The following is a 22,586-nucleotide window of genomic DNA, read 5'->3' on the forward strand; positions in this document are numbered from 1 at the left end:
CCGCGACGGCGTCAGCAGGGCTCTGGCGTTCAGTTCGTGGAGAGCCGCGACCAGGTCAGCGGGGCTCTCAAGATGGTTTCTGCTCAGCTCGAGCCGCGACGTCGTCAGCAGGGCTCCGAGGGAGGTTTCAGCGAGGTTGGGCCGCGACAGCGTCAGCAGGGCCCCGATGTTCCGGGGGGCTTCAAGGTTTCAGCAAGAAGGAGCCGCGACGCAGTCTGCAGGGCTCGTGGTGGTTTCAAGCAAGAGTTCTTCTCCGTAAGGTCGGCCGCGATTCAATCAGCAGGGCTCTCGACTCCGGGATACAACTGCCGGTTTGTTGCGGGGTCGCCCCAGATATAGGCCTGGAGCCCTTTGAAGTCCGGACCCTTGCGCCCGGAGGGGCGGAGAGGCCGGGTTGGGAGCGGCCAGACGCCCAGCAGGAGAGGCGCCGGGCCCAGGGGAGATGGAGGCCGATCGCACCTCGGTGTGTGGGGACGGTTGGGGGTCCCATCGATACCGCCCTCCGCCAGGGCGATGAGGTGTTCACGTGATACCCCCTGGCCAGCTCTTGGTGCCTCAATGTCTGGGCCTCGCTGGGGCCGAGGCCGGGTTGAGCGGAGTCAGGTAGACTGGTGTGCAGGGTCACGTGGCAGGCAACATAATGGTGGAGCTCCGAGGTGTATGCGACCTCGTGCGGCTCGAACGGGTGGCCCGTGGAGGCCAGGGCGGGGAACGGGCCCAACCCCAGGGAAGTCAGGACCACGCCACGAGTCCGGGTCCAACACCGTTTTTCTCCTAGTGCCATATGTTTGTAATACAAAAACATAATTCACCACTGTGCAGCTTGTCAAGGTCAGATGTAGTGGTTTTGCCAATGCTTGTTGTACCTCCTGTGCTCAGTGATTTGCAGGTCTCAGAAAGGCGATGGACTTCCTGCCCTTGCATGATATGTCCGCCAAGAGCCATGCCCCCTCGGGTCCCCTGACCTCAGCATGTTGTGTACACTAAAGGCCATGTGATCACAGCCCCACCCGACCCCACATGTCCGGGCCCCACAGGCCAGATGCGCAGACCCCAAACCACCGCTCCTTCGTGTCCTCACAGCCCACCCGACCCCACATGCAGGCCGCCCCCAAAGGCCATGTGCTCAGCCCCCAACCCCCCAGCTCCCACATGTGCCCTCACAGCCCCCCTAATACCTGTAGGTATATCTCACAAAGACAATGCCATGTCCTCACAGCAGCCCCCCCATCATGTTGTGTACACAATCAATCAATCATTTGTTAAGCGCACTATATACCCGCGAGGGTTTCAAGGCGCTGGGGGGGGGGGGGGGCACTACTGTTCTTCTTGTATCTGTTGGAATCCATCTGTAGATCTTGCGGAGGGTGTTGAAGCAGGAGGAGGAGACGGCGTTGACTTGCTTGGTCATTGAGAGCGTTAAGTCGAGGATGATTCCCAGGTTGCGTGCGTGGTCGGTTGGTGTCGGGGCTGCCCCCAGTGCCGTCGGCCACCAAGAGTCGTCCCAGGCTGAAGGGTTAGAGCCGAGGATGAGGACCTCCGTCTTGTCCGAGTTCAGCTTCAGAAGGCTGATCTTCATCCAGTCGGCGACGGCCTTCATTCCTTCGTGGAGGTTGGCTTTGGCTGTGATGGGGTCCTTGGTGAGGGAGAGGATCAGTTGAGTGTCGTCGGCGTAGGAGATTATGTTGAGGTCGTGCTGTCGGGCGACGTCTGCTAGCGGGGCCATGTAAATGTTGAACAGTGTCGGGCTGAGGGAGGATCCCTGGGGTACGCCGCAGATAATCTCGGAGGCTACGTATCGGAATGGCCTTGTGATCACAGCCGGGTCCCACAAAGCCCGGCCTGCACATGTGTCCTCACAGCCCCCTCGGTACCAGTATGTATGTCCACCTAAGCCAAGGTCATGCCCTCACAGCCCCCCCCCCCCCGACCCCAGCAAGTCAGGTCCCACAAAGACCCTTTAATCACAGCCCCTCCCGACCCCACATGTCCTGCCCCCCATAGGCCACGTGCTCACAGCCCCCCTAACGGCCGCATGTGCGCTCACAGCCCCCTGATACCAGTATGCTCTCTCCCACAAACCAAGTCCATGTGCTCACAGCCCCCAAAGCCGCGCATGTCCTTTTTAGGTCTCGCTGAGCCAGCGCATGCGCTTCTCTGCGAGAAATTAGTGTGTGGGTTTTCAAAGTGCTGCCACAGGCTTTTGGAGGCCTAGCACTCGCAGCCGCCATGTGGGTTTCTGTCAAGGCTCATTAAGCCTTGTGTGCCTCAATGAGCTTTCCCTTTCCTGCTTGTTTTCGTTCCTCTCTGAAATGTACTCGCTACAGTGGTCTGTTGGAAGTGTGCATGCGCCACACTGCCTTTGCCATTGGTGAAGCGTCCTTTCCCGACGTGCCTTCTGATTTTGGCCGAGTGGTTTGTACACAAAATAGCGGGAGCCCCTAATCCGAACAAGCCCTTTTTCGACTGCCCGTCCTGGTGAGTCACAGCGCCCATGGGGAACCGCGTGAAGAGACTGCAAGGTTCCCCGTAATAGTATTCAGTTTGCACTGTAAGCCAGACTTTGACAGGGCTGCCAGGTCCACATCTTTGGCTAAGCGCATCCCCTGCACATAAGCGCTATCCCTGCCGTACAGGGCTGTAGTCAGCCTACGCTGTTTATTATCGCCTCCAAAAGTAGCCTGCTTCTCACCGGTGCATCTCATGAAATTGCTGTTCCAGGCCTGTGCAGGTCAGTATCCTCAAAGGTTAGGTTTACCTCCGTTCGCCCAGTGCAGTCCCCAGCTCGAACCTACCTGTGCATCACCCTGCAAACGCCTCGTGCCACTTCTTGCACCCCTCCCAAAAAGTGCTGCTTTTCAGTGCAACTTGTTGCCTACTCCCCAAAAAAAGCTCATCGTACCTGGTGCTATGTCCTGAAAAAAATGTTGTCCGGTGCTAACCTGTGCCCCATAGAAGGTTGTTTTCAATCTAACCATTCCCTGATTCATTTATTTATGCATTTTTATATAGCGCGGATATTACCCAGAAGTATCAGAGCGCTTTACAAAAGAGGCAAGAACGTTACATGAGAAATTGAGTATAACAGGGTAGTAGGCGACGGTATCTATAGCTACTATGGTTACTCATGGAGAGAGTTACGTATTTACAAATGACCTATCATTGCAAATTGCATATTTAGAAGATTTAATGCGATTAAGGTTACACAAAACCATATTTACAGAGTTGAAGCGGAAAGGTCATTATAACTTGACAGTGTCATGTATCAGTCTGGGTCACTCCATTAAATGTGAGGGCATATCTGGTGGGGAGCTTGGCAAGGAGAGATTATTGAGAAAAATTTCTTTGGAAGAGGAGAGTTTTAAGGTCCTTTTTGAAGATCGATCCAGAAAAAGGCGGTTGTGCGAAGATTTGGAGGTATTGATTCTCAAATTCTAGTCACATTACTTGAGAAAGATTGCGCCATAAGCCTTTCCTGTTTGAAGGTTCGAGCAGCAGAATTTCAGTATTTCGTGAAGGTCTAGAGCCACCAGGTATCTTTAGTTTGCTTGCTAGGTAGAGAGGGTGATGAAGTGTGAATGGCTTTATGGGTAATACAAGCAGTCTTGCATATTTTTCTAGCTTCAATAGGAATCCAGCAAAGGGTTATCAACATAGGTGTGATATGGTAATTTCTTTTGGCCATGTAGGCGAAACGTGCTGCCAAGTGGAGGACAGATTTTAAAGGAGATAAGTGGGTATTAGAGATGCCTGCAGGGAGAGAAATACAGCAGGACATTAGAAGTGTTTAGCCATGCAACAGTTGATTTTGCACCAAGGATATTGTGCTGCATAATGAAATACTTATAAGGTCCCAACGGCGAGATCTATTGGCTATGCCAATGCTTGTTTTATTTGCTGCTCACTGCACTGCACTACTTTTATTTTTTTCTATTTATTTTCTTTTATTTATTTACAGTGGCGGCCCCGTGGGTTTGCACAGCTCGTCAAACTCTTTGCCACTCCGTCGTTTAAACTCAGCGCGGTGCTCGCTTAATGGGCTTTACGCTATAGCTTTCAAATGCGCTCCGGTCCCGCCCCTCCTCCCCCGCTGCACAGATGTCCGCGAAGGGGCGCTGTCTTAATTAAAGAAATCTGTTTGCTTCGTTAAAAGCGCCCGATACCACGCTTTAACCTTAATGGCGGCCGCGCCCCTTTCTTTAGGCCTGGCTCATCTAAAGAAAGGGGCTTGGCTGCTATTGAAGTGAAACCGCGGCATGGCGCTCTTTTACAAAATAAAGCATTTGTTTGTCAACTTGACAAACTGATGCTTTTTTTGTAAAAGCGCCCCATACAGCGTTTTCACTTTAATGGCAGCCGCGCCCCTTTCTTAGACAAGCCATGTCATTAACGTGAAAGTGCGGCATGGGGGCTTTCCCAAAAATAGCATTTGCAATGCAATAAGTCTAACATTTTCTCGAGTTTAAGCTATTGGCATTGTCATTTACAATGCCAATAGCTCAAACTCTTGTAAATGCGAGACCTATTGTTTTGCAAACGCTTGTTAAACAAACATTTGCAATGCAATCGTTCTTGCATTTGTGAAAGTTAGAGCTATCGGCGTTTTACTTATGTTTTTTGTTTGCAAACATTTAACTCTGCTGTTCCGTAACCTGATCAATGAAAGTAATTTTATAGAAGACGCATATACTTGTGCTCTGATGACCTTCTTACACAGATAAGCACTTTCCCTGACCACAACTACACATTAAGAAAAAAAGCTTACATCAGCACAAAGTTTAATCAGAGAGTTTTATTTACTGACTTCATCTATGTCAGTTCTGGTGGTTATTGCGCATTTCAACCTAAAAATAGTCCCTTTAGGAGGTAGAAAGGGACTAGATGTGATCATCACGAAACATGGTCTAATGGCCCTTTTGCCATTCACATAACCCACGTTATGTGTGGTTGTTGCCTTGGCTACAAGGTTCATTGCACCCTAAATCATCTGGGTCTCCTACCTCGTTTCCAACCAGGATAGGCAACTCCCAGTGTGCCTCTAAGGCACCAGTGGATGGCAGGGTGGAAGCAGAAGAGGTCAAATGCCACTCATTATGGAAGTACTCCTCGTGAGTGATGTCATCACTGTAGCAACGATGGGTCAAGTGCCAGGGCAGGCACCAAACTCCAGTTATGGTGGCCGGAGATGATCTGCAGGGTATTTTCTCCAGAGTGCCTACACTATTTGCCTGCAAGAAGGCCCTTCCAGAATTAAAAAAGGTAGGTAGAAGGGGGCAGCATGCTCATCGGGTCATCCAGTGCTGCACCAGTTCTTCTCTTCTTGCGGTACCAAAACTGCAACGGGAGCAGTGTGGCCTACATGTATTGTTCCATTTTTACTGGTTGCTCCAGCTCGACTGTGCTCAGGCCCAGCCAATGCCACGCAACGTGTATGCACCCTCAAGGGTGGGCAAAGCAAGCCACACTTGCCAGGTCCGCTGCTACTCCACAACACTCCAGTCAATTACTTCTCAGAATCATTAATAGTGTGCTGATGAGCGGAGCTTGTTAGATTGGAAGTTTTACCGCCCCCTTCTTAACCATGCCTCGCCCTTCCGCGATGCCAATGTTAATGCATTTCAGCCATAAGCCTTGCGTGTTCGCAACAGCACACTGTTGTTCATGTGTTTTATTTACATCATCAGTCACGTATGACCCAATAGACAGTGAAGAAATCTTATTTATTCACTGTAATATATTCATTTTTTTTAAAGAAAGAACCAAATGCTTTTTTTTATAAATAAAAAACTTCAAACATAGTTACGTCTTTCGAATCACAAAGAGATTACCCAACCCATTGAGATACTAATATGGAGTAAGGTGTTTGGCCGGTTTGCTTGAATTCGTATACACATTGGAATAGTACTTGAGTAGAGCAGGATATGTTACTTCTTTATATCAAACCTTAATTTAGGCAATTAATTCATAATTTGAAATTCAAACGTTAGATCTAAAATCTCAATATTTAAACTGACTGGCCTCTATGGGCTACAAGGTCTCTAGGGCGCTGGGCATGTTATTGTTTCTTTCGCATCAATCGCCCAATTTGATCACCTTCCCTTCAAATGGGACAACCCTATCTATTCTGAAGGTCTCTAAATCTCGTGTACTTCATCAAATTGTCTGGCAACTGAGTAGTCACATCATTATTGCAGATGGCCAAAAGATGCTACAAAATAAATGTCTTCGTATGGAGAGTTGTACTGCCCACATAGTGTTTTCCACAAACTCATACTAAAATATAAATGACAAAGTCTGAGTTGTGTGTGATCGTTTTAGGATCTTTCAAATTTTTCTTTCATGCATTATCTGATATTCCTACAACTTGTAGTAAACATACAGGCTTTACAGTGTGTACATCTTTTGAATCCAACTTCATTATCTAGCCATTCGCCTTTGTGTTTCAGTGATTCCTTTCACCAGTTTGTCTCTGTGTGAATGGACTTTTATAAGTGATCAAATGCCGGTTGCCTACAGCTGCTTACCTCATTTCCTACAATGGTGTCAGACAGTCATACATTCCAATGTCCGAGTTTCTTATGCACCACTCATACCTAGCTACTATAGATTGTGATTATCTAACAGCCTTCATTTTTAGTAAGCACTTACAAAGTGCAGAACGTTTAGTTATCAGGTCAGTAAATCCAACCATTCAGTCTCACTTTGTATGTGCCCATTAGCTCTCAAAAAAACGAAGTCATTCAGTAGCTAAAATTATTTAATGATCATCAGTGGTCCAGAAAAAAAGTGTAACAGTGCAGCTCCAAAGTGCACAAATATGCATTGCGCAAAAAAGAACAGAGATGATAGCCTCTGTTAGTCCATCATTTCACCTCGTCGTTGGTCTTTATCAAGCGCATGTGAACAGGTAACCAATTTGCTTATATTTAAGGCTCCCGGTTTTCCATTTTCACTGATTCGTAAAATAAATACAGACAGAAACCAATCTATTTTCCTGTCTGTATTTATTTTAAAAAATAGAAAATGCAGGAAATAGGTTTTATTCTAGATTATTCTCACTACTGCCAATCATGCGTGCTAGGTTAATAGCTGTGCAGTAGGGAGTTACAAAAAGAAAGATTTCCTTATGAAGCTTAAATAACTGCAGGACTACACCAGTCTAAGCTGTTCTACAATGCAAATGACTGTATTTCGGACCTTTAACTCTGGAGTGGGCCTTTAATGGCCAGTAGAGCCCCCTACGGCGGGCTCTAAGGCTGTATTAGTTTAACAGTGGCACATCATTCCTCATAGGTTTGTTGATTCAGTGCATCCTTTAAATACATATCTTTGACAACAAAGAACTACTTTGTGCAACTTGTCTGATGGTTTTATAGCTACATCAGAATCGGACTGTAGGTTCTTCGCTGCCGGTCATTGTTCCATTAGTTAGTTTGACTTTTCTGTAAGCCCCAGTGCAGTGCCATAACAGTTCTTGGAAGTCTTTCAGACACAATTCATGCCCCAAAAATATTTATACCAATTTTTTGCTGTTTTTTTTTCCCGCAGGAGTCCTTCTGGGTCCCCCCCAGTGGCACCTAAGAGGTCAGGGAATTCTTACCTTGCCCTGTTATAAAAAAATCAGGACAGGGAATTAAGGGCCCAAGTCTTGTAATGGTTGCTAGCAGCAATTTTCTCATGTTGCAGGCATCCAGTCAGAAAGCTTGCTCATACAGGACTCTTGTCTCCCACAGGAGCAAGATAGCCCAAGGAAAAAAACCTTCACTGGGCCAATCAGAACGCTATATGTTTAAATTAGTGCACCGGCGAGAGTCTTGAGAGACTATCATGGACCTAACTGCCTACATATGCAATTATTTTGTACCCTAAATTGCTAAAAAACAACGGAATTGATTTTCACCAAATCACAAGAAGCACAATCTGCGGACCAAGATCTAGCTTCCTGACAAATTTGGCGCAGTTCCTTTTTTAGTCTTGTTTTGAGAAGTCTATGGAAAATGCATGGGGATTTTGTGTTTTTGGACCTGCCTTTTTTCTCGTCCCTCGCTTGATGGATCACCCCAAAATTTTCCAGGAAGCAGCTGAAGGGGATGAACTTTTTGGGGAAACTCTGTTAAAACAGGGCTAAAGTTATTAGCAAACCAAAAAATACTCTTTCTATGGAAAACCATACCTAACTATAACTACCTGGTGGGCACTGCCACTTGTTAGGTTCTGTGTTATGGAAAGTTTGGGGGTGATCCGTGCAGTGGGGAATGAGAAATTGGGGTGCGAAATAAGGGTGCATTTGTAATTTTAATTCTCATAGGAACCTTTAGCCACACCTACAGCCCGAACAGCTGAACAAGCTTACACCAAATTTGGCAAGGAGTGAGATGTTGGTTCAAGGAAGTACCTTTTGCTTATTTTGTTTGAATCTGTTCAGTAGTTGTGGAGGATTGTAGTTGAAAATTATAGTGATATCTCTGCTTGCGAAGCCTTGGTGAAAAAAGACAAGCTCAGGAAGGGGAAATGCACCGCTCTCATTGGCTGCCAACACTTCAACCAGGAAGTGTTAGCAGCCATCTCGGGACTCTGCTTCACTGAGTCCCTCCCCAAAAAAGTGAAAATACAGAAAAGAGGGCACGGTAGAAATACCCTGACCCCCAAGCCATGGTCTTGTGGTCCCCCTGGGACCCTGCCATGGCATAAAAGCATTTTTTCAAAATAATTTTGCTGACAAATCATGATATTTGTGAATTGGCAGTAAACATTTTTGTAAAGAAACAAGCACAGGCTCCCGCGCTTGCTTTTAAAAATAACTCCCGGGTGGGCCGGGTCCCGGGAGCATATAATAAATATAGGAGGGGGTGCAAGGGGCCTCCCTCCTAGGGCTTATCAAAGCCCTGAGGACCGCCACCTCCCGGAGGCACTTTTTATTATGCATGCAGACAGGCCCACTGGGCCAGTCCACAGACCCGGGGACTGCCACCTTGCCAGGGCTAATTAAAATAATATGGGGGGCCTTGTGGACCAAGAGCCAAGTGGACTTCATCCCCAAACTAGTAGTGCGCCATGAGGTGCGTTTGCAGAGTGGTGGAGAAAAGGGGCATGACCTCTGACAACTTCTCTGCAATTCTGCTGTGTGGGACTTACTGGAGGTACAAAGAGGGGTAGTTGGCCCCCAAGGACGGCCTTGGGGGGGGGGCAACCTCCCCTCCTGGTACCTCCTGTAAGTCCTACATAGTGGAATTCCTGAGAGCTGGTCAGAGGCCCCGCCCCCTTTCTCCACCACTCTGCAAACGTAACTACTACTTTAAAAAACATCGAAATTCACTCAAAAAAACAAAGGTTACATGGACGTTATAGTTAGATTGACATTTCACTCGTGCAAAACCAGAGATATTCAACAGTTCTAGTTAGCTGGGCTAACTATAACTCGCACCCCCGCAATGCACTGCTCATGTCCTCAGATATTGCATCACTCATGATTTGGTCAGTAACATCACTGATGGCATCCCAAATGACATCACTTGATGACATCATCCACAGAATCTCTGACACACACACTCACACCTCAATATAACCTTTCATACTCAAACATCCACAATACCATTCTCAGAACCATTGACACACCCATACCAGTACTTACACACCCACTTACTGATTCATAGGTCCACTCACTCACCCATACAGTCACTGATATAGCCACTCAAACACCCATACAGCCACTCACACAGTCACCCATAGAGCTACTCACACACCTAGTCACTCACTCATAGTCAATTACACAGCCACTTACTCGCCTATTGAGTTATACGCATACACCCACTCACTTATTCATACAGATACTAATACATACTCATCTATACAATCACTGACACAAGCACACACTCACCCATACGACCACTCTTGCAATCACTCATGCATAGTCACTCATGCTCTAACACTCACCTATACTGCCTTTCACTTGTGCAGTTACTCACCCATATACCAATGACACATCCATTCACTCACCTACACATCCATACACACACTCAGTCACCCATACAGCCACTGACTCACCCACTCACTCATCCATGCAGACAGTCACTCACACCCTCACTCACCCACACAGACTCTCATACAGGTACTCAGACAACCAATCAATCACCCATACTGCCACTCACATACCCACTCACCAACCCATACTGCCACTTAGACGCCAACTGAAAGACTGATACAGACATTAGCACAACTTAGTCACTCACCCAAACATTCACTGAGACACCTAATCACTCACTTATACAGTCACCCACTGAATCATCCATACATGCACTGATACACCCACTGATTCACCAATACATCTTGGTATATATATGTAACACTCACAAACTTTTTTAAAACACTCACAGTCACAGGATGATGTCATCCTTGATGTAATTTGAAATGTCATCAGTGATGTCACTGACCATGTGATGAGTGATGTAATATTTGAGGTCATAGACCGTGCAATGCGGGGGCGCGAGTTCTAGTTAGCTGAGCCAACTATAACTGCTCAATTTCTCTGGTTTTGTACGCGTGAAATGTCAGCCTAACTATAACGTCCCCGTAACCTTTGTTTTGTTTTCCAGTGAATATTTTACATATATAAAGATAACTTGTACCACTCAATATGTCATATATATCATTGAATGCAACTGTGCATCAAAGTACATAGGAAGCACAATCTGCATGTTAAAGAAACGTATCCTCGAACACATTAGTGCTGTAAAAAACAAGGACATGATGTACGCCACTGCGAAGCATATGTCTCAATGCCAAAATGGAAATTGGAAATCAATGAGTTAATTTGGCATCCATACAATGACACCTGACAAGCGCGGAGGATGACAGAATGAAAAAACTATGTCAATTGGAGTCTCGATACATCATAAGATTAAGAACAAAGACACCAAAAGGGATGAATAATAACGAAGAACGTTTTGGACATTTAGAATAGATTGAGGACACAGAATAAAATCTTAGTTAGAAATAAATTGTCTGTAACATGAGAATAAAGCAAAATTGGGTACTATTTGGGTACTACACCGAGGTAGAACTACAGTATTCTACCGGGATAAGGATTCTTGTAAAAAATGTGGAATTATACCAAGGACATATATTAATACTAACCGTGATCAAAGCCGTGGGAAGGCTAAAACCCGTTGGTGGAGTGTTGCTGGAATAAATCTTAAAACTAAACTCCGGAGTGCACTGTCCTTTGTAATTAAATTGAAATTAATGGCCAGGATCTGGCCCCTTCTCTTTGCACCCGCTGTTGAGCGAGTGCACCAAATGATCAAGGATCACATTGTGGAAATATAAAGTATCAAAGTCCTGTCGTGCCTGGGATCCCCCAAGAAAACCGGTATGGACCACAGCGTGTTCTTCGTAGTTTCCAAAGTGCAGTTTATTGCAGTTAAATTAGCAGCATATTCAGCATTTCATAGTTTCAGCATTACGCGTTTCGACAGTGAAACACTGTCTTGATCACATGACATGCTTAGAGCCAATCTGCATTAAGTACTAGTGAATAACAGTGAAAAAAGACTCAATTGCAATTAGTCTTGGTTGCGAAGGTAGAAGAAACATTTCAACATTTTCTTATAAACACAAATGTTTACCCTCACATTATGCAATGTGCAAATTCGCAAATTACAATAAATAAATAAATGAATATGTGTGTAAAATAAAGTGCAAGTGCAATAAATCATACTAAAATTCACCAGTTATTTAAAGCAGCATAACTGTTAAAAAATTATACATTTAAAATATTTTTTTGAATTTTGAGAAGCCTATACTGTATTGAGATATTTTATTGTTATTTTTCTCTTTCTTAGCAAATGCAATGTTGTTTTTTAGCTTAGTCCCCTGTGGGATTATTTCATACTTTCCATTCCTTTCATATTCCCCTGATCTGTAACAAGTGCTAACATACCAAAAGTATATTGGGGAAGCTCACAGAATCTATGGATCAAACCGAAAGGATACATGAACATAATGAATATTAGACAACAGTAACATAGTAAGAGGGAGAATACCACTTTAAAATCACTCCCAATAAATATTCTCGGCAATCAATCCGTAAAAAGACCGGTCAAATCAAAGGTAAAAACTAGAACATCCAGTTAAAACCCTATGATAAAATCCCGTCTAAAAACCGAATAAAAAGCCAGTCGAATAAAAACAGAAGTACTTAAAAAAGTGATAAAATATTGTAACAGTTCAGATAATTCACTAATGATAGAGTTATAGAAAATGGTGCATTTCCTCTCCATTGTTTAAACCTTTAGGCATTTTTGTATCGAGAATCAGTATGTAGTATGACTCTAATTGTCTGAGTTTCTTTTCCCTGTTTCCCCCTCTGATTGATTTGGGTACCATATCAATAACGTAGTAGCCAAGATCTTTTAAATTGTTGTTATGTACATGTTTAAAATGTCTAGCTACTGGGTAACTGGGGTCCGAATTCACTATAGCTCTCAAATGTTGTAGGATGCGGTTAAAAGCCTGCAGTTTCGTACTTCCCACATATCTTAATTTGCAGGTACATTCTAGAACTTAAACTGCAAATTCTGTACGACATGTCAGCATTTTGGAGATTTTTATAGGATTTAAATCAAATGCTCCAATTACCTCGCTTGTGTTCTTACCAAATTTGTAGGCTCTACAGGAGCTACATTTAAAGAAACCCATCCTCTTGGTCAGCCAATTAGATGTCTTCATAACCTCTGGACTAGATCTAACTAATGCGGTCGCCAGTAGGTAGTTATAGTTAGGACCTAGTTTCTTTGGCGCCGGTTGATGAATCTTCGCAAAATTTTCAAAACTTATGTCCAGCTCTGGTCAACTCCTATCTTGAAAGTTTTGGGGTGATTCGCCAAGCAGGGGCCGAGAAAAAGGGGGGTCCCAAAACGTGTTTTCTCAATGTTATATCCTATAGGAAACTTTAGACACGACTACAGCCCGAACTGCTGAACGGAATTACACCAAATTTGGCAAAAATGTAGTGCTTGGTTCAGAAAGCGTCCTTTTCTTTAAATGGTGTAAATCCGTTCAGTAGTTCCTGAGAAGTTAAAAAAATAGAGGTCAAAAAATCAATTTCCCATAGGAAACTTTAGACACGGTTACAGCCAAAACTGCTGAACGGAATTACACCAGTTTTGGCAAAAAGGTAGTGCTTGGTTCAGAAAGCGTCCTTTTCTTTAAATGGTGTAAATTCTTTCAGTAGTTGCTGAGAAAATCAAAAAATAAAAGTGTTGACATCCGAGATAGGGCCAACTAGCCCACCAGGTACCTCCAGTAAGCGCCACAGGGCTGCGTTGCAGAGAGGTGGTCCAGGCCACGCCCCTTTTTACACCTCTCTGCAACGCAGTTCTGTGGCGCTTACTGGAGGTACCTGGTGGGCTAGTTGGACCCCAGGGACCGTCAGGATTCAAGGGGACTTAATCTCCCAACTTAAAACGGCTACAGGGCGTGTTTGCACACATGTCACCTCAGGTTCCCCCTCCTTTCACCACTGTGCAAACGCGCCCCATAGCTCGTTTTAAGAGGTAGTTTTAATCCCCTGCCCGATTATGTACTAGGGCCTTACAGAGGAGGTCATGCTAATCACAGGGGTACCCCAACGCATAGTGTTCCCTAGTGTATGTAGGTGTTTTCACTGTATTCTAAGTGTCTTTTAGCATAGCACTGGCTCTAGGCCTGGTTAGTCAGTCAGTTACCACCAGTACCCGTCTGAAAAAGTTGTGGGCACAGGATGATTTTGCAGCAAGGCCTCTTTCTGCTCCTCTGTTGGTTCTTTCTGCACATGTCTTGCTTCTTCCTGCACTTTTCTTCGTCTTTATGGACTTCTGTTGCTTCTTTCTGCATTTCTTTTGCTTCTTTCTGTGCGTTTTTTCTTCTTTCTTCACATGTCTTACCTCTGTACGCAAAGTTAGAAACTAGCATTTAAAAAACCTTCAAAATTCACTTAAACCATAGGTTTCAGGCACGTTATAGTTAGAAATTAGCATTTAAAAAGCCTTTGAAATTCACTGAAAAAACCATAGGTTTCAGGCATGTTATAGTTAGAAATTAGCATTTAAAAAACCTTAGAAATTCACTGAAAAAACCATAGATTTTAGGGAAAGTTGTAGTTAGTTGGACATTTCACTCGTACAAAACCAGAGAAATTCCCCCGTTATAGTTAGTTCAGCTAACTATAACTCGCGCCCCCACAATGCACTGCTGATGACGTCACATATTACATCACTCATGACATGGTCAGTGACATCACTGATGACATCACTCATGACATCATCCATGTGATAAATTGATGCATCTTCTCACAACCTAATATAACCTTTCATACAACCACTCTAAATTACAGACTGCCATTCTCAAAACCATAGACACTCCAAAACCAATAACTACATACCCACATGTAGCCATGAACATAAATCCAACGACGTGAACATTTCCGCTCGTAGATTCACCTTTGTGAATTAGTCCTGTTGTCTTTTAGAGAGAAATATTGCTCTTGCCACTGCAAGGTCCCATGTTTATAGGAGCTACATAGTTGACTAATTTGGCATAATAATTTCTGGATATCTTTTCTCCAACACCTCTAATCCCCATATTGCCCACCTGTACCTAAGGGTTTTAGGACATGAGTTGTCAAGAAAGTATGCCTGTTAAGGAATTTTTCATCACTGCAGAGGAAATGACATTTTACCAATACGCAACCAGTCCAAAGTCTTAGATCTTGATTTTTATTCAAGTGGGTTTGCCTCAGGGTAGCCTGACAGTTATCCAAGTGATCATAAATCAACCTACCAGGAGTCTATGGCGAATGAAGTGTCAGAATAATGAGTAAATAAACCCATGAAGTTGTACTGTATGCAACATTTTTGTCTTATCTGATCAACCTGGGCCATCATTCAGAGTAAAACAGATCCTATCTGAAATGAGTTGTATCCCTTAGGAATAGTGACAAGAGTGGTTTTCATTGCAAGTGCACTTGTGAGAAGACACTTTGTTGGGCCCCTCCACATGTACCTATCTTCCCAGTCACCAATGTTGATTGAGGGTAAGTTTTTTTTTTTACCTTGTGATATTCGGTGATGTAGTAACTTGGAAGAGATTAGCTCGACTATTGCCAGTACATCCGCACAACAATTGAGGAAGCTGGAGTTCTTTTCTTCAGTTAAAAGGAATGGAGCAATTTATAGGATAGAGTGTGTTTTTACAAACCTTTGTTGGTATGTTCTTACAAAAGACACATTTTTTAATTTCTGTGTTTTGGATGATCAAAACACTCTCATAGCTTTACCTGTGTTCTGTCATCTTTGTGTTTTTGAATGCCATTGTGACTATGAATGTTGATCTGTACTCGAAAGCTACATAGGGGAATGTAGTCTGTGCTCTTAAAGTTGCAGTGCACTTTCTGATCCTGTTCCAGTCTGACTCAAGTTTCCCAGAAAGTGATACAGTGAAGAAGCAATTGCGCTCTGAAATTTTCATGTACTATGTTTCTTTTTTATAGTGTTTAACATTATGTAGCAAGTATTATTGAGCCTACTTTTTAAATAATAAAATAATACAATTAGGCAGGAAAAACACATCTACTAGCGTTTGTTGCTTAGTTCCATGAAAATATATTCTAATTGGATAGAGAATAGATTTTCCTGATGGTACTTCTTACTGTTTACCCTGACAGGAGTGGTATAAAGCTCACAATGCCAGAAGAACAGTTCATCCTAATAGCATCAACTCCACAAGAGAAGGTACGAAAAGTCGTTTTTATTTGTTTAGAACTCTGATCTTTACATACTGTTTGTATTGGAAATTTGGACCAAATATTTCAGTGCCACCTGCAGGATTTGGTGTGCAATTTTTAATATTGTGGATCAGAGTTGTTAAATGGGTTCATTGGAGGTTGCAGAAAATTACATTTTGTGTTGCAGTTGTAATGATAACCAGTTGTTATTTTATGCCTCATTCTTTATGCTTAGAAAAACAAGTTAGTCAGTGCTTAAAAAAAAGACACCTTAACAGTTGGCAACAATGGCTTTTGTACTTGTGTTTGTTGTTTCTTCATAAATTATTGGTGTAAGGGTAAGTAACCCTCTTTGTCAGACTGAATTGTCTATGACAGTCTATTTCCTGCAACACTGGTGTGATATATTAGAAATTTGTAAGCTATGAAAATAATATTGTCCTGTAGTGCTGAACCTAGACCGGTAGCAAATGGGTTTGGCAACCACAGAACATGACAACCCTGAGCTCAAACAAGAATCTTCTTAACAAATCTACAACTTTTTCGTTCAGTCACTCATGCTCTCTTTCTCTCAGAGAATTATACAAGGAATACACAGTGGGGTGTTTTCAATATTTATTGAACAATCATGATTTTTGTATAGAATATATTTGCGGCAATGATCAATAGACAGAATACAAATGAGTGATTAGCAATATAAGTACAGTGAACAGAATGAAGAGTTCCCCCATCTTACTGAGACAATGGGTGTGTATGTAACATATATATATATATATATATATATATATATATATCACCAAAACTGCCCAGCAGATGAGGCCGCAGCACACAGCAAGTGAAGGCACAACCTTTATTTTCCACAACAGAAAGCTTACGATTCCGTTTTTTATTCCTCCTGGCCTGACGCGTTTCAAAGGGTGTCTCCCTTCTCCTCAGAGGCCCCTTGTGCAAATGGATTTCGTGCTGCCACAAGTTCCCTGCATGTTTTAACGTTTCTTTTAATTGGCACCAGGTGTGCCTTTTTCGTTCCATTCAACCAATGCATGCTGGTCCTTGTGGTAAAAATGATGCAAATTTAGCCCTCCAGTTGGTCCCAAGAGACACAAGTCTTTTAAAAGAGTTAATTCAAGTATATATATATATATATATATATATATATATATATATATATATATATATATATATATATATATATATATATATATATTCATCAACAAAACTGCCTTGCTCGGAGTGCACTCTCAACAAGTGAATGTAATGGTAAAAGAACAGCATCGGTGAAAAATTCATTGCATGCCTTGCTTTACGCGTTTCAAACTCTATGTCCTTCCTCGGACGCAGCATGCAAGTAACCATGTTCCTTCCGAAACCACCAACTGAAATGTCCCAAATCAATTTATCCCGCCCCAATGGGCCTCTTGCATCTCGGGAGTCGGAGTCCTAATTATACCCAAGGGGGTCGGAAAATCATGAACATGTCAAATTTAAAGAGCACACTTGCTTTTCTTTTTCTGCGCAATGCATTCACCAGCAGTTGTCCCAAAAATACAGCCCAGCGTGTTGCTTTGCGCAGAAAAAGAAAAGCAAGTGGTCTCTTTAAATTTGAGATGTTCATGATTTTTCGACCCACTTGAGTATATATATATATATATGTATATATCGCAACAATTGCTGTTAAATTCCAAGAAAAACAGCAACCACGGACTCAGGCTGGCTTCTTAAGCAGTGAATTTATTTTGCAAGATTTTGGCAAGTCGACGCATTTCGGGACCCCGTCCCTTGATCACGAGTGCCATTAGTGAATTCTTATTTCCTTAAGTTAACACGTGACTCAACAAAACAATGAATAGTGAAAACAGACTTTGGAACCAAAGAATACTTTTCTTTTACAAATGATAAAGCCACTTCTGTCAGTTGCAAAGCAATCTCGTAAAACAACGATCATGACCCATCAGTTAATGTCTATTACAAAAACACAAAGCTACAATTTAAATACCACATTTCTACTTTTCGATACTGAATTACGAAAAAAGGAGACTGGGAATAGTCACGTTTAAGACCTGAATATTGAACATAAACCATTCATTATCATCAAATGGTTTCGTCCCGGGAAGCATTCCAGAATAAAGTTTTTTTAAAACTTATTAAGATTGATTCTACCACTGTGGGCAAACATACATAAACATATGTGCATAAATCATTGCCCCAGTGGGCATTCTAGTTACACTGCTCTTACTTGGTCTCTACATTAATCAAACTTATGTAGTTTGTATGAGGTGTCGGGCGCAAGTGGGCTATCAGAAGGCCACAGATACTTTCACTCTCAAGCATTTCTTCATGTATCTGTGGCCTTTTGATAGCCCACTTGGGCCCGACACCTCATACAAACTACATAAGTTTGATTAATGTGGAGACCAAGTAAGAGCAGTATAAGGTAAGGGAGAGCTAGGAGTATAAGGAAATATGATACGGAGTGTGTAAATACCTTTAAAAACGCCTTTATTCTGGAATGCTTCCCGGGACGAAACCACTTGATGATAATAAATGGTTTATGTTCAATATTCAGGTCTTGAACGCGACTATACCCAGTCTCGTTTTTCATAAGTCAGTAACGACAAAAGTAGAAATGTGGTATTTAAATTGTAGCTTTGTGTTTTTGTAGTAGACATTAACTGATGGGTCACGATCGTTGTTTAACAAGATTGATTTGCAACTGACAGAAGCGTTTTTATTATCTGTAAAAGAAAAGTATTCTTTGGTTCCAAAGTCAGTTTTCACTATTCATTGTTTTGTTGAGTCACGTGTTAACTTAAGGAAATGAGAATTCACTGACTGCACTCGTGATCAAGGGACGGGATCCCGAAATGTGTCGAGTTGCCAAAATCTTGCAAAATAAATTCACTGTTTAAGAAGCCAGCCTGAGTCCGTGGTTGCTGTTTTTCTTGGAATTTAACATCGATTGTTGCGGTGTTGAGAGGTTTGCCTCCTCACCACAGACTGCCGTCGCAAGTGGCGAGGTCATGGCAATGTCAGTGCGTGGCACTGAGTTTGGTTGTTTTTAGATAAATGTATATATATATATATATATATATATATATATATATATATATATATTATATCGTACTCCTACTCCGCGTTCCGTAACCTAGGTGCCTAGGGTGTATGTATGTGTTCTGCTAGAAATCCCCCTTTGGATGTTCCAACCCCATTACCTGAAAGGGAAATAATGTAGGCCCCTGTGGTCTTTCCCTCGTGGTGAGTTTCCTCGCCCTCTACCTCCCTCCTTCGGACAAGTACTATTCACGCAATTAAGTTGCTGGTTTGGCGTTCTTTTATTTCTTAAGGGTCCATATGTTAACATCACATAGGTAGATAACTCCGCAGGGTCTCCTTGTCACTAGATTCCCTCTGGCTGGTTCTTTCACTTGGGCCTCTTCTGGTTCCCCAGTATCTTCACACAGGTGCTTGTGGATTTAGGCACGTAACGGGAGGGATAAAAGAAAGAAAAGAAACCAGGCTTTAGACTACAGTATAGTCTGGATATTGGTTTAACAAAAAAGGGGGGGAAGGGAGAAGGTATTGCCGCCCGTCACCAGGGCCCTGTCTTCAGTGTTTAGGTGCCAAAGGTGAAGGGATAGCAGGTGACTGTTCGTGGGTGCCCCTCATGCGTCCCCACAGCCCACTAAAGAATCCTGAATACCCGCTCGGCACTTGTCTGCTGCCACGACCCTCCCCCGGGGCCGTGGTGATGGGAGACCCAGTCTCCTTACTTCCTGGGAGAGCAGCGGTCTCAGGGGCAGTGCTCCTCGAGCTGTCGTTGTCCTTTTTCTCCTCCCCGCTGTTCGCTCTCCACTTTTCTTCCCCTTCAACGCTCTGTCCCGGGTTTCCACTCTCCTGGCCGCTCGCGCTCCACTCTTCCTCCTGGTCACCGTTCGCTCTCCACTCTTCTTCCTGGTCGCCGTTCGCTCTCCACTCTTCTTCCTGGTCGCCGTTCGCTCTCCACTCTTCTTCCTGGTCGCCGTTCGCTCTCCACTCTTCTTCCGCCTCGAGTCTCGATTCCCCCGCCTCTCGATCTCTCGTCCACTCCGGCCAGTCACTTATAGCAGAAACACCCGCCTCTTCCGGAGAGGCAACTAGTCCGCTGCCTGTACTTCCGGGATTGTTTACGGCGGCCATGTTGGGTCGGTCGCTGCCGTTGTTGTGATGGTCAGGGGGTCACTCTCCATCACAGCCCCTGTCGTGATCAGAAGTTGGTCATCCCTCGTTGCGGGATCAGCTAACAACTGGGCTGAAATGTCAGCGTGTAGCGGCCTCGCAAATGCCAACAATTACTTCTCTGCCTAAACCCGGAAAAGCATCCTTGCCTTTGGCTGAGATTCTAGTCAGGCTGCCACTGTTTATGTACTATAGATAGCTGTGTCGCCTCATGGGTGAAGACAAACAATCACATTTGCACAATGTATGTATAGACCTTGTACGTGAAGTTCAAGGTATCACGATAGTTTTAATGCGAAGTACATTTTGTTAGCAAGTTTAGTTTCATGGAAACTAATCTGCACTGTGGTGGTCAAAAATGTGTGTCAAAAGTCATTGTGTGAGAGCGAAGGCAACTTAGGAAAAACCTTGGGTGTATGTAAAATGGCTGTGTTTCGCTCTAGGCCTAACTGGGACGCATGGCAATATATATATTACCATGGATCTTTTCATAATGGTTGCCCCAGGTTGGTTGGGCATTCTGTTGCACTCTTCCCTCTGCCATGATAAGAGAATGACAAAACCCTACCTATGCCACCAACCGAGACAAGGATGTCACAGGTTAGCATAGGTGTGCCTGTCTAAAGCTTTGAAATGCTGCATAGTGCTTCCTTCAGTTTGCTTATATTTACTGACCATAGTCACGGGTGGAGAAGGGAACAACCGTAGTGGTGAAATATTCTAGAAATAATGTATTAATACTTAAAGTTTTAATTATGCGCCCATTTTGCATTCCTTGTGCGCATAGTTTTTTCATTATTTATATGAATTTGCAATAGATAAGGAAGAAACACATTTTTCTGATTATCCCTCTTTCTTACTGCAGACAAAGTGGTTGAGGGCTATAAGTCAAGCTGTGGATCATGCCTTGAGGGGGATATCGGATCCATCCCCTTCTGGGGGTGCGAGTATTCAGAGACAAGACCCTCCCATGTCTCGTACTGCCAAATACACCTTCTACAAGGATCTTCGCCTACGGGAAGCAGTTTATGAGGGACGCTGGCTTTCTGGAAGGCCACATGGCAAGTACGTTGCAAGAAAGATGAGCTTGAGTTCAAGGGTTACATACCTTATGTTTGTGGCATGATGGAGAAAGAGGAGCTATTCATTTACAAAGGCTAACTCCAAGTCTAAATGTGAGTCACATATAGGTTAAACGTTTAAACTCTGCATGTTTTTATGTTCCAGAGGAATTCTGAAATGGCCAGATGGGAGAATGTACTCTGGAATGTTCCGAAATGGGCTAGAAGATGGGTAAGACAATTATATAATTTACGGTATTATCTAGAGTTCACTTCAGAACAACATTTTCAACCTTTATGTTCTGTAATCTCTCACCTTTGTATGTATGTGTTGATATATTTATAAATCAAAAAAGGGGGGGAATGAAGAGCTCAATGTTTTATAGAGGTCCTACACCTATGCTCCACCCAGAAGTAAACTCAATAGTTATCATGGCCAGGGTAGTTCCACTTTGGCCAGGTGGTCACTAGGGGTGGAACCTCATGGCTGTTACTGCTGTCGCGCGGAGACCTGGAGGTCAGATATTGATACTCTCACACACCTGTAAGGGTGTCATGCTCCATCATTGGGTGCTCCTCGTCTGGCCGGCGCTGCAATGCCTGACGGGCCTAGGGGCTCTTTGTTGGAGATCTTTTGATCCGAAAACGCCATTTAGGTGAAAGCCTGTGATAGGGCTCTGTGAGAGTGTGATGAGTAAAAAGTGAGGTGTGTCTAAAATATGTTCTGGTACCCACAAAACAATTTTTATAAGAAAGTGTACCAGTACTAAATAAAAATAGTGGTGCTATTGTGTGGTCTCAATGTACCAAGATAGCTGTTAACAGAGTGAGGTCAACATGTTTCATGCCTAGAAAGCCCCAGGGTTGGGCGGCAAAAACATAGTGACTTGGCGCCCCCTCAGGAGCATGAGACTTCCATTCTAATAAATGATGGGCTATCAATGTTAATGATACTGCACCTGGATGGTTGCAATGCAACAATTCCACCCCAAGGTGAGCAGAACAGTGCTCCTTAGGCAAGTTAGAGAGTCCCGGACAAACTGTGGGACACTTGTGGGGTGCTCAGGACACTGCCGTACGAACTACTCACCTCCAGGCACCTTGGAGGCGGGACCCTCCAACTTGCCTAAGGAGCACTGTTCTGCTCACCTTGGGCTGGACTTGTTGTGCTGCAACACTAGCCTTATAGGATGGATAAAGCCTTGAACTCTTGACACAGCAAGCCTCGAAAAGGGTTAGAAGCATATCCACCAACCCTCTTCTTTTTCACCTTTACCTAGAACACTTTCTCCATTACCACTACTTCCTCAGTCCCTTCCCCCTGACCCAAAGGAAACAGAGTCAGATCCTGGGAGTTTTTATCCATCTCAAGAACTAAGTGATGAGCCCTTCATGCTTGGGAAGGTAGAAAACCTTTGGGAAGGCTATGTGGTCGACGACCCTCCTCCCCAGAAGATCTCGACCTTGTGCCCCAGCCTGCCAAAGTCTCGCCACCCACTGATATTACCGCCTACCATTCAGTGATTCAAAGGGCTGCCCATCACCGTCAG

The 22,586-nt window shown here is 43.8% G+C and overlaps 1 protein-coding gene across 2 annotated transcripts in view; it reads left to right on the plus strand.

Annotated features, from left to right (window-relative positions):
* Nucleotides 1–22,586, plus strand: part of ALS2 (alsin Rho guanine nucleotide exchange factor ALS2) — a 1,262,853-nt gene that overhangs the window by 704,150 nt on the left and 536,117 nt on the right. For both annotated transcript variants that reach the window (XM_085648975.1, XM_085648976.1), the window contains exons 17-19: nt 15,701–15,767; nt 20,841–21,040; nt 21,203–21,268. In XM_085648975.1, coding sequence (XP_085505101.1) covers nt 15,701–15,767; nt 20,841–21,040; nt 21,203–21,268 — 333 coding nt within the window. The remainder of the gene's footprint in view (nt 1–15,700; nt 15,768–20,840; nt 21,041–21,202; nt 21,269–22,586) is intronic.

The sequence above is a fragment of the Triturus cristatus genome, chromosome 3_2 (assembly GCF_964204655.1).
Source record: "Triturus cristatus chromosome 3_2, aTriCri1.1, whole genome shotgun sequence".
In the NCBI taxonomy this organism is placed as follows: domain Eukaryota; kingdom Metazoa; phylum Chordata; class Amphibia; order Caudata; family Salamandridae; genus Triturus; species Triturus cristatus.